Source organism: Mytilus galloprovincialis, chromosome 3 (genome assembly GCF_965363235.1).
Source record: "Mytilus galloprovincialis chromosome 3, xbMytGall1.hap1.1, whole genome shotgun sequence".
In the NCBI taxonomy this organism is placed as follows: Eukaryota; Metazoa; Mollusca; class Bivalvia; order Mytilida; family Mytilidae; genus Mytilus; species Mytilus galloprovincialis.
In genome coordinates, this window is record NC_134840.1 from 9770955 (window position 1) to 9784720 (window position 13766).

General features: G+C 31.8%; 1 protein-coding gene across 8 annotated transcripts in view; it reads right to left on the reverse strand.

The window, feature by feature from the left end:
• Positions 1-4383: 4383 nt before the first annotated feature.
• The window catches only part of LOC143067158 (neuroligin-4, X-linked-like), a 245086-nt gene continuing 235703 nt past the window's right edge, over positions 4384-13766 (reverse strand). For 7 of the 8 annotated variants that reach the window (XM_076240224.1, XM_076240223.1, XM_076240225.1 and 4 more), the window contains exons 4-7: positions 11806-12604; positions 10557-10654; positions 8091-8144; positions 4384-5526 (exon numbers count right to left, since the gene is read on the reverse strand). In XM_076240224.1, coding sequence (XP_076096339.1) covers positions 4595-5526; positions 8091-8144; positions 10557-10654; positions 11806-12604 — 1883 coding nt within the window. In that variant the 3' untranslated portion in view covers positions 4384-4594. The remainder of the gene's footprint in view (positions 5527-8090; positions 8145-10556; positions 10655-11805; positions 12605-13766) is intronic. The other variant, XM_076240222.1, reaches the window with a different exon arrangement.

Consider the following 13766-nt stretch of genomic DNA (forward strand, 5'->3'; position numbering starts at 1 on the left):
TTTTTTTTAAATATCTTACGACTTAAATTGATCTTAAATAAAAAGTAAAATAACAAAACTACCGAACTCCGAGGAAAATTCAAAACGGGCAGTCCGTAATAAAAAAGCGTTGTACAGGCATTTTCTTATGTAGAAATAATAATTGTGGATTAAATCTGGTTTCATAGCTAGGTAAACCTCTTACTTGAATGACAGTCGCATACAACTCCATATATTTACAACGATGTGTGTTCAAAATAAACAGACATATTATAATAAAATGTCAAAATTAACATTTTAATATTATCTAAATCACTATAAAAACAAACAAATGTGATTTTTTGTAAATTAGTTGCAGTATTTTGCAAGAAACGTCTTTTTTTCTCACTTTTTTTTTAAATAATGAGCTGGGATTGCTAATTACAAAACTATTTAAAAAGCGTACAAAGTGGATGTCGGAAGTATTTCAAACTATAGGGTTATTGTTTCACAACTGTAATAACTTCGCCATGCTTGCATTATAATGTCGATTTAGAACCTTATGGAACACATTTTTTTACAGGTTCAGATTTGATTAATTACAATGATTGCAATATAACGAGCAAGTAATTACAACTTACCAATACCTTGAATAGGGCAGGGAAATCACATATATAATTTTAACTTGCCAAAAAAACTTTCGCATGCAAACGAGGAAATTACCATTTACAGGCAACTTTTCTACAACAGGATGTAACTCAAAACATGACTGTGACATTTTAGGAATATGTCTGTACCATGTCAGTTAAATGCATTTACCATGTCAGGAATATGCCTGTACCATGTCAGGTATATGTCAGTTGTTTATATTTGTTCTGTTTGTTGATATATTGAAGCGTTTGATTGCATCAGTTATCATGGACTCTTTTTTTTTCATTTACTTTAAAGTTTGTTATTTACTTACTAATTATTTTTCAATGCAATATGGGTCGCCTGAAGACCAGAGAGTTACCACTTGCGGATAAGATTGCTGTCGAAATGATGCTGTGTGCGATTTAACATCTTGAAAATACGATGGATGTCACATTTTGAGAAGGTAGCATTCTAACTTCTTTTAAAGACGATGATTGTCCCCTGCAGAGCGGAATAGCACAAATTTCAAACACGACGAGTATACAGCGCCTGTATACGGGATATATGTATCTCAGTTAATAAGATATTTCGGACATTGCATTTCCTATCATGACGTCCCTGAACGAGGGTTGTTGCTTACAAGAAAGCCTTTAAACCAAGAGTTTCACGTGGTGAAGTTGAAATCATCCTTTCGTCAATTTAATAGACACCATCATGAGCTGGTTTACCATTATTGAATGCCGGTTCACATATGACAACGAGTATGGTCGAATTATTGTTACCACATTCCCGTCCTCTTTTCATCATTGTGACCTACATGATTAATTATTATGGGTTTATTCTTAAATGAGCAACAAGACATGTGCCACTTGCGGATCAGAATTGAAGTACCATTCCATGTCACCTGAGAAAAGCCCTTTCGTTTTTTATGTTGTGTTATTACGTATTACATTAGCTGTATTCGACAAAACATTTAAGAAGTTTGGGTCATTAATTCCATTCAACTTCATACTTTGTTTGGCCTTCAATTCGAGCAGCATTGATGACTTTTTTGCATAATAAACGCGTGTTTTACTGTATACACCATTCAAAGTGATAATGTGTAATAACATACCATAAAACGTTGAAATAATTTAAACGTCTTTGCGTTGCAGGCAGTAACACGTTATTTTTTACGAATACCAAACTGATTGTAAGACAAAAAACCAAAGCAGTGACTATTTGGTTATTTCACACCATTAAAACGAAAATTCATGTATCAACATTGTTTTTCAATCTATGTATAAGAAATGAGTTTTGATGATTTGAAGATAATTTCATTCTTTTAGATTTTCAGTTATAGATCAACGAGCCAAGGGTGTATGGAAAATTCAAGCTAAATCTGTGATATAACCGAATTACTGTTCTTAACCATACAATAAAGGGTGTATCACGATGGGCGAGGATATGGTTGAGTTTATCCATAAAAAGCCATAAAAAGTCCCAGTATGACAAAATGTGAGTCAATTTAAAAGGGAAAACAACTATCGACCAGCTTTATACTACTATATGTATAATGAGCGTAAAACGTTAATATGACATCCATTCTTTAAAGTTCAATGGAATAAATGCGATCAACATAATCACCATACTTTGAATTATTCAGAGAGATGTAGAACTGGAAATGAAGATAATTAAGCGAGAAATAATAAGTGATTTTCTTATTACTAAGAATGATTTATCCTTCATTAAAAGATATTCAAATTGTATCTACGTGGGTCATTTGTTCATGAATTTATTCTTTTCCGCTGTCATGTATGCAAGTCACAAAAGGGTCATCTCCTGATATAGTTCAACGTTTGTGACTATGTTGAACTCGGCTGACCCATCGAAATTGAAATAAAAGATACCACGGATGCAAGTTAGTAAGCTTCATATTTCAATTTACATTTAGAAATAACCATATCTACTGGTTAAGAACTTAATTAAGGAAGGATGAAAGAAGTTGTTTAAACTTTCCAAGTGTTAAGTTTCTAGTTTGTGTATCATCATTCCAGCATCGTCTTGAAGACATTGCTTTTCTTGTCATGATTTCCATGATAGAGGGTTGCCACTTACTCCGGTTCCAAGTGTTTCTTTTTTTGAAAGTTTTACCGACACTGTAACGAAATTAGTTAACCGTTAAGCAACATTGGTTTACCGGTATTCAAAAGTCCTAAATCGATTGAGAGAAAACAAATCTGGGTCATAAACTAAAAGCAAGGAGCACATGTCAACTATGAGGAGTAAACAAAGCAATATCATGAATACTGAAGTGCAACAAAAACAAACAACATACAAAGAAACGAAAAATTTGAAGACAACTGCCATACTCCTTTGTACTTCAAAAAACGACCACGGATGTGTCCAAATTATCAAAACCATTTCGTCCACTTTTCCTTGATTTTGACAACGCTGAAAAAGACTTATTACCGAAAATGAACTTACCACGAGTAAATGAATTGATTTCATCAGTGAAACACGATGCCATCTGGAAAACCCGCGATACCTCTGTTTTTGTTGGGTTAATGAAGCTTAGTCTAAATGTTTTAAATTATTGTTTTGTTGGCGTGGTGTGTACTTGTTGGACTTTCTCTCGTTTTTTCTTCTCACCATGACGTTGACAGTTTCTTTTTTACCTATGGGTTTTGTAAGGCCCCTTAATATATCCAGGCCCTTTTTAATCCTGATTTTCTTCATAGATAGTTGCTTATTACAAGAAAGCCATCATGAAGTAGTTGACTGGTATCCAATAACTGTGTTACACATGACCAGATATCTTGCCAACATGTTCCTTTATCAAGCAAATTGTATAATTTGCGTTCAAAATTTTACTTTTAATAAGTTGGCAATGAAGTGTGGATTTGTATTGTTGAGGTTTCCAGTTATATAAAACCGGCCCAGCTGGATTAAACATAATTGACAAATTTGCATATTGGAAACATTAAGTCGTCAATATTGAAACCCTACGGAAACTTAAATGTAGCTGCAAATGTTTATTGGAATATGTACGAAATCGTGTCCGATAAACCGATTTGCGGTTATATAACTGATCGGTTTTAGTAAATAGAAAAATGTTGAAAAGTACCAAGTGGTAATTAAAACATTTCGGTAGAAAAACTAAATGACAAAGAAAAACAAACCCGCTATTAAATCAAACAAAATACATAACTCTTTTGTATACGTAAAGCCATAACACTTAACGCGTAATTTTGGAAATAAAAACACGTTATTAAAGAACATAAAATCAAAATTCACAAGACAATGTTTTCTACTACGCGTTCATTTGCTTAAAAATAGTAAATAAGGATACATTTGAGTTATCAAATATTTCATTGCTTTCTATTTCATTAGTTAAAACCTTACATGTAGTAATTAATTTCAAATCACGTGCATCGACCCAACATTATACTGAACATGTTATCAGTAGAACGAAACTATTAATCGCATGACAACTGACTTGATGTGGCAAGTATATTGACAGTTTCCAAGCAAAAATATAATCTTTTATTTAATAGTATCCTTCATGTCAATGTTGGTGAACTGTGCTTTCCGAAAAGATAAATACATTCTAACCAGTAAAGGAGACCTGAGTTTGCTACATTTAGCATATAGAATATGTATACATATACTTTTTTTACTATGAGAAGATGGTAATTTGGATGTAGTGGTTTTTTTTCTAAAATAACTCTAACAAGTTTCCCGTATTCACTCATTTTTTCTTCTTTTTAAAAGACAAGTTTGTAAAAAATACCTTATCATGTCAACTCTTCATAGTTTTCAAAATTTTTATTTAATAATCGTCTCATTAAGAATGATATGAAATCAGTTCAAACCGGATATGTAAAGGAATGATATCAACACAGATAGCACACATACATACTAATCCATTTGTCGCCATGTACACAATGGTAAAAATGAAATATGTACAAAATATCATCATTAAATGTATACACACTATATACAAAGTAACTAACTACATTCACTATACTATCGTTATTGCATTATTTGAACCAGAACCAGAAGTTTGATTATGTTTATTTACACTTCGATCACTGCCATGCGGTGAACGATCAGGTGGTTTGCCGGAAATATGATTTAAAGAATTGCCACTTTTACTCGAACTAGCAATTGAGTTTGTCTGCGAGTGAGGCACTCGCGTTCGATGCATAGGAGAATTAGTGTTTGTTGGCACTGGTGTGTAACTATATTTATCAGCCGTTTCTGACTGTTTCGATATAACAGAATATACAGGATTGTTTTGAATATCTGGTTTAGAATTTGAAAGTGATCCAGATAAATGATTAACCGGAACTGTTGTAATTTCGTCACCGTCTGGTTCGTTGCTATTCCCCCTACTTTGTGAGTTCCTACTAGCGTTAGCTGCTTCACCTTGTTTTATCTTCTTTATTCTTTCTCTTTGATAATAAACTCCGGCATATATTAAAATATTGATAAATAATAAAGAACAGCCTATTGCTACAGTGATACTTAGTGGGACGGAACTTGTTGCTATAGATTCTTGTGTTCTCTCTCCAGCGATCGCAGCGTTCTCATTTGTAGTAAGGTCTTTCGGTAGATCTGTAATTTCTTCCTGTGATGTTTGTCTTGGTGTCGATCTATGGTAATTTCGGTCCATTCCATCAAACGCCGGATGATTAGTCACGTGGACATCATTGAGTAGCCGCGTGACCGGAGGAGTCGGAGGCGGTAATGGAAATAAACGAGTGAATTTAGATACTAGTCCGTCTGGATCGTCAAACGTTGATATGTTTTTCCAGTCAAGAAGTTCATGTTGAGACGCCTCAGATTTGATACCCGTATTTGGATCTTGTTTCTTGTTTATTTGTGGTATTAGATTCAACCACAAAGCCAGTTCTGATCCTCTGTAGTGGTGTTTTATCTGTGGACGTTTACCTGTAAAATATTACAAAACATACGATTGTTTATATATTTTGTTTATCTCAATTAAAAAATCCTGTGAATAACTTAAGTGTGGGAATTTGTGATAATATTAGCATTTTACTCATTCTGGACACAAAATTCCAATATTTTCGTATACAGAATTATTTTATCTTTATTCGTGTAAAAGACTAGAACCTTTGGTCACCAATGTCGCCAATGTCTTTATAATCTCATTTTCAAAAGGCGGATTTCAAATATAGGCATTGAAGTAAGAAAGTAAAAATTGCTAAAAAGGAATGTAAGAACAAAACCAATCTGACAAGATAGGTCTTATATTGTTCGTTTATTTACCTCCTACATTTGTCTGTACTTTCTGTGTATTACTGTTTTGTCAGTCTATATATAAATGAATCTATCAGAAACTATGTGTTTGTGGCTTTTAAAAAGTTGTTTGAATGGAATATATTGTACAGAATGTGTTCTGTCAGTTGATAACGTTTACTTTCGTCAGTTTTTTTCTGAATTTTCCCTTTTTGAATTTACCTTGTACTTGGTTATTTTTGAGATTTACTTTTTATTTAATAGTTTATGTGGCAAACTTAGCAAATCATTTAGTTAAACAAGGTCAAATAAAAAAAAAACCGGTAGAATATTTGCAGATGTAACTGGAATTCAAACAGATTGATGAGGTAAGAAAAATATGTTCTTTTAAATTATCATCATATACATCGAAACCATTATAGACTTAAAGAACTAAATAGAATGATCTGTATTTATCAAAATATACGAGATATTCTATCAACAAAGATAGCATATCGTATACTTTTCCAAAACATATGTTTTATACAGAAATATTTCGAGATACGCCTGTAAAATTTCCTATAAAATGTTAAAACAAACCAAGGCATATATGTTTTAACTACATTTTACGAGACTGGTTTAACAGGAAGATTCTGCTTTTTTTATATTCTGTGTTTGTAAACGATGTTATCAAGTTTTCATATTTATGATTATCATTTATAGCAAAATACATTTATATATTTGCATGAGCTACAAAATATGAACGTTTTTGTTATCAAGTCTTTCTTACATGCACCTTTCTCATTGGCAATAATGAACACTGTACACTACTGATGTATCATTCCCCTTACACTAATCATAGGAATGATAAATAAAGATTAAGAATGGCTTAGCTTAGCATGCTTAGAGCAGATAATTTGATATCTTTGTACAACACGTCTGTTTTTCCATACTTATGTTTAGAAGAATTGCGCAAAAAAAACAACACAATCGAATAAAATCACTGCCTTAAAGGTAAAACAAAGAGAACAATGTTTCGTTAAGTTTTCGATACACTTTTTATAGGAACTAAATGAATTAATTTTTTTTGAAAACTGACTATATCTTCTCATACAGAACTAAAAAAAAGACAAAAGTTGCAAACACATTTTTTTTTCAGGGCACGTTTGCATTTCGATATCAATAGCCGAATTAAAATTTGAAAAAAAAATACACAATCTTGTACCGGTATAATTAATTCAAATCGGAATTTTGCTACTTTTATCAACGTTGTCTCACCTAGTTTCCCCCTTATTACAACATGATATCAGAATTTATTAAACTAAACGTGTTTCCTTTTTTGTGTTGTCTATGCTCTGATCCAATGCATCGCATTTTTATCAAGTTTTTGAAAATCTTTCACAATCTGATTGCAATGCTTGACAATTAGTTATTCCTTCACGATCAATTCTCTCATTAAAACCGAATGACACCCATGTAAATATTCATGCCCGAATTTCAATTAGAAACTTATTTGGCAATATCATAGTTTCCCTATTGATAGAATATACTGTACTTCCTATTCATTCACTTCTTAAAACTTATTAGTATCTACTGTACTCTCTAAATGTGCACTTTGTAATGTGCAGGAAAATTGGTACCGTTAATTGTATTACTTATGTGTATATACTGTGTCTGCAAGCAAATCTATGTATTGATATATTTGATAAATACATTAGGATCTTTTCTATTTGCAACACGGTTTATGTAGTAATTAAGCAAGACAATGTTTAACTTGATTATACAATATCCTAAACCTAAAAGCAATGCCACTACGTATAACATAGATAAGAAAAACCTAAACTATCGATGTGATTTTGGACTTCTCATCTCAGTTGATACATTGGTAAATCTTAGATAAATATGTTTAACCGCCGAATACAGATCTTGAAATTCTTATCGAAAGTATAATTTTTAATTCTTATTGTTAAAAACGTGCAATAAAGCAATGAAGCTCTTCTATCAGCCAAAAAAGTTGAACAATGCAAAAGGCATTAGTAAGTTCAATACGCAATGCACTGACAGCAAATATAAAAATTAAAACCCAAAGTTATTGTTTTGGAAATTTAAATATCAATGTTTTTGTCATGCACATTCAATTTAACTTTTATTTTTAAGAAATGAAAAGAGAGGAAATTTGTATAAACGTATGTTTATTAATTATAATGACTTTTATAAAATATAATTGAATTGTTAGTATTTATTTTATATAGTTTGCATGCACACAGAGTACATACCCAAAGTATCCCAACATGTTTCTTCACCTATCTCCCCATAGCATGGATTAGTCTCTGATGTCAAAAGAGAAATAATACTTTTACACTACTTGTACTATTTGCCAAGTTTTGAAGGATCATTTGTACTCCGGTACAAAAAATGAACACGAAATATATCTATACCTACTAGTATATCTTTATATGGCTAGGATAACGAAGTCTCAGGTTGTCAGATAAGGAATTTATTTCGCGATACTTCCACACATGTGAACGGTTTTAAAATGTTTGAAGTTAATATGATGTTTTAATTTGATTTTAGATAATGAAAACAGGAAATTATTAATAAAAAAAAGTGTGATAAAAAAGACTGATTACACAGATTCTACTCTTCTTAAATGTTCCCGATGAAACATTATTAGACTATTGACATCTTTATTTTTTTTATCCCACTCTGAATAGGAGATTAGCATAAACAAGTTTAGAACCACTGTTCCATAGTGTGGTAATGTTGTCCCACGTATAACGGAAGGTAGGTTTGTCGATTAATATGAATGTGCAAACCTGTGTTTCAAATTTGGCAGATAAAATACTATATAATGTGTGTTCCCGTTTGCTATCGAAAACGATTTGCTTTCATGACTTTCTTCATTTTGAAATGTGTTACCTATTGCATCTGTCGTACCGATAGCCATTAAAAGAGTGTTCAAAAGTTAACAATAGTTATAGGTCCATCAAATTAACATCTACATTGTGTAACTTATTATTTCTGTTTACAGCTTTCACATTAATGCTAGCAAGACAAATCTTTGTTTGGCTTGCTTGCTTTGTTTGTATCAATGTTTGCTCAAGCATGGCAATTAAGATAGGCGGGGCTTCAGCTTGTATACATCATACTTAAATTTTATTGGACGTTATGTTTGAGGTTAAGGACACCTAATCACATGACAAATATTCTCACATGTTTCCTCACCTGTAAAAATACAATAATTTGTCAATGAAAGAAAAATATAAACTTTTTTCTTGTATGAGGCTGAGAAACTGGCCTTCAGCATTGACCTAATATTGTTTTTTATAACATATCAATCTATTAGTTCAGTCAGTTATTTCCATGTCTGCCCTTCCATTATGTAACTCAAGAAAATATTCAAAAAAATGGGAAACAATTGTATTGAAAAGAGGAAATCGAGTGTACATTTTTTTTTATGTTAGGGTGTGTTTGAGATGAATATTTTGTCTTGAAAACGTACAAAGCAAGAGTATTTGATACATCATCTCGCTTCAGATTGTATCATTTTAATATAGCAAAGCTACAGGTTGACTTTATAACATAAAAAAATCACAGTACTAAAAGATGAAATATAGGGGTGAAGTGAAATACCTATCCAATGGATCACAAAATCAGAGTAGGTGTGTTCGAATAGCTATTTTACTAAAAGTGCTTGACGACAGTCTTTAAGTTGGATATTTGAAGAAAAAAAATTGTCTTCCATTTCTACGATTGTGAAAATAAACTGGCGTAATGGGGAGATAATTTCGACGAAGTAAAATCCTGTCTGTATTGTATATTTACAGGTAAGGAAACATTTGAGAATATGAGTCATGGGATGTTTTAAAATTTAGTGTCCTTAACCTCAAACATAACGTCCAATAAAATTTAAGTATGATGTATACAAGCTGAAGCCCCGCCTATCTTAATTACCATGCTTCAGCAAACACTGATACAAACAAAGCAAGCAAGCCAAACAAAGATTTGTCTTGCTAGCATTAATGTAAAAGCTGTAATAAAACAATGTAGATCATTTTGTCAGGCAAGTTTTGTTGTGGCCCTTTATAGCTTGTTGTTCGGTGTGAGCCAAGGCTTCGTGTTTAAGGACGTACATTGACATATAATGCTTTACTTTTTTAAATTGTTATTTGGATGGAGAGTTGTCTCATTGGCACTCACACCACATCCTCCTATATCTATGATCTTAGAAATTATATAAACAACGGTATATTTTCAAGTACACCAATTGTTAATATGTAGATTTAGTATAAATGAAAAGTTATAAGTGGAAGAATAAAACTTAAATTGTATTTAGTTTGAAATATCAATAAAACAAAATAAGAAAACACACGTGTTATGGAACTACAACTAATGTACATATAAGGCTGTATGTACCTCGATTGACTATTGCAGCGAACGCATAAATAACATGCAATTATATGTTAGAAAATCTTTTTTTTTTATTTATATCAAAATCGATTGCATTTCTGAATTTTTTAATTGTCAGTACTTCCTTTCTGATTTTGTTCAATCAATTTTGAAGTTTCGTAGATAATTTTTACGGTAATGAATTGTTCATAAAATATCCAAAGCTATTAATTTTTTCCAATGCAAGAGTGACAGGATTGAGTTTTCAATTTCATCTCTAAAAAACTGAAAAGTGTGTACTAAAAGTCTACTCAGAATAGTTGTTTGACCAAATTATACCTCCATATACGTACCTATATGAAAATATCGTTGTTTAGCCATGTCATACTTCGGCCAATACACGTCCGAAAATTTGTCCTGTTCGGTATCCTTTAACGGCACGTTCGGATCCCTGTAATATATAATTTCCTAAACACCATGAACAATGTCATATAAGTATGGTTTATATCATTTATATATGGTCTGATTATATCCGAATTTGAAATTGGGAACTGGAATTGCTTGTGAAGTTTTGAGTTGTTTTTGTCTACAAACCAGCAATGTTACTAGTTAGATCAAATATATTTAATTAAACGCAACGCATGTAGTAATATAGTCTGTGGCGATAATAGTCACAATACAATTATAAGGTAGACACAAAAAATGAAGATTCTTCTTCTATATTTGAGAAATAATTCATTGATATCCTATTACATTTACCAACGGAGATAACAATCACATCTTATTCTTTAAAGTTGTCAATTGGATACTGAAAACAATTCTGTATTAACTGTTTATAAAAGGTTTGTTACGGACATCATGCGATGAAAGAACTATAGACAATATTAGAGTCTGAAAGCTTTATAAATAACTGTGTGGTCTTCATATAAGTACTATTTGTGGTATTCATCAGAACTGATCCTCCTTCACACTGTGTTGCTTTATATGTGAAATGTGAACAATTAAGGGGAAATACAGTTTTATGTGAATAAATGACTTTCTTACCTATGAAGTAATAAAATATATATTTTTACTGATCTTTAAGTGTATTGTTAAAGGCTGGAAACAAACCAAATAATATTGGAATCACAAGTATTGAAAAGACCAAAGGTTTTAAGCATAATTTTGCATTTGATATACTGTATTACATGTTATTTATTGTATTGGTTTTACGTTTTTTCATACCATAACGTTTTACAGTTTTACAGTAAAAGTCAAGTTTAATATACTATAATACTTTTATTTGTTGGAGACTTTCTCAATTGATAATTTGTATTTGTAAAGTATGTCAAAAGTAAAATAACAAAAATAATGAAATTCAAGGAAACTTCAAAACGGAAAGTCTCCACTTAAATGGTAAAATCCAACGCTCAAACACATCAAACGAATGGGAAACATCTGTCATACTTCTGTCTTGATACAGACATTTTCTGTATGTAGAAAATGGTGAATGAAACCTGGTTTTATAGCTATTGCTGAAGATTTAAAAAAAAAAAAAAAAACGAAATCCAAAAAAATCTTAGATTTTGCAGAAAGACAATGCTAGATAATAAATTGCCTTACCCTGATTTTGCGAAATTTGTCCAGAATCGCATTACAGCTGAACTTAATTTCTTTTCGTTTTTCGTATAACGACTAGGAAATGGCGAAATACCATCAACAAGAGGGGCTCCAAACACATACGGTAATTCGTCGCCATGGACACCACTAGACCACTGAGGAAAGTTTTCGGATTGTGTTGAATATCCAAAGTTATAAAAGTATGTACCTGCACCCCGTTTTGCATGTTCGTGTGCCATTTCTACCACAGGAGCGACATACAAACCGTCACTCAACATGTCCATGACATTATCACGGGTAGTGTTTCTATCTTGTTCTTTATTCCATTCAGTGTACTGAAAGTCAATGATTTCATATAACTTTTGTCTATGGAATTTATACAAATTGTGAACGAAAGTACGAATTATCTGAGCTTTTCTTTCCTTTGTGATTCCTTCTTCAAGTTCCCGTTGCTTCAAATATGAGTAAGCTTCGTTTCTAGTTACACCGAACATAACAGGGATTTGTGAAAATACAGTGTCCCTTCTTTTTAAAAGTTCTCTAATATTATCAGGAAACATTTGTCCACCACCGGGTGTTGGTGCAAAACAGGAATAATATTTAGGAGGTAAAGGCACGTGTTCTACTAGTTCAGTAGCTGTTTTATTGCGCAAACATTTAACAAGTAGTTCTGAATCACTTAAATATTGAGAACAATTAACATTTACAGCTAACCACTGAGTGCATGTGACAGCGTCAAATGATACTGCCCAGGGACTTAGAGCTGAACCACTCTGCAAAATGGCACGCTGAATAAGTCGAGCTGTAAAAAAAGTATTCCAATATATTACAGAACAATTATTCCATACATAAGTTTTACGTCTTTTCTATTTAACATAAGTGTAAAGTCAGAAATGCTGTAAATTACAATATAAAAATGTAACAAGTACTCTTGCCTTCCTATACTATATAATCATGATACAATTAATTAAGTTGTATGATATCGTTATGTTTAATTTTGCAGATTTTTTTTTTTCATCGTGAATATAACAATTCATTAAACCGTTATATTTCTCCTATGTTTAGTCAAGTAATAGAATATTTCATATCGGATGTAATAAATTTTGCGTCCTTCGTCTGTAAACTTTTTCATTTTTTGAACTCCCACTTGATAACCTCTTAAAATGATCAATATATTTAACTGTTAATGTTTTCCAGTATTGAGGTATATGATAAAAAGATCACAAGATGTCATTTTTCATACCAGATGTATTATCAACCCTCGGGCAATATAAGCTCGCGAGCTTTCGTATCTTGAGCTGATATTGACTAAGGGCTAATAATACATTTGATATGAAAAACAAATATACAAAAATACCCAACTTCGTGTACCTAATCAAATGGTAAAATCAAAAGCTAAAACACATCAAACGAATGGATAACAACTATCATATTCCTGACTTTGTACAGACATTTTCTTATGTAGAAAATGGTGGATTTAACATTATTTTATAGAGAGCTAAACCTCTCACTTGTATGACAGTCGCATTAAATTCCCTGACATTGACAACGATGTGTGAATAAAACAATCGAGACAATAAAAATTAACATGTCGTAGAGAAACCGAAAACATCATGACAAGCACACAAAACAAAAAACGACGGATACTTAAAAAAGCATTGAAAACATTAAAAATAAAAAAAGCCAGGGATGATATGAGTTATTAAGAAATGGGTCATTCTATATAGCAAATCCTGGTCCACATGCATTATTCGTCGTGTTGCATATCGGTAAGTGTATTAAGCAAAATACTTTTTCTTAAGGTGTTATGTCATTGGTTAGAAGTCACAGAAGTTTACCGATTTTCAAATCTCATCAATTCATTTAGAACATACACACCAAGGTTAAACAACAAAACCTTAGGGAAGCATTTTCCAGTACGACCAATAAGTTATTTTTTTTTTGTAGCATTTATTGTTGGACAA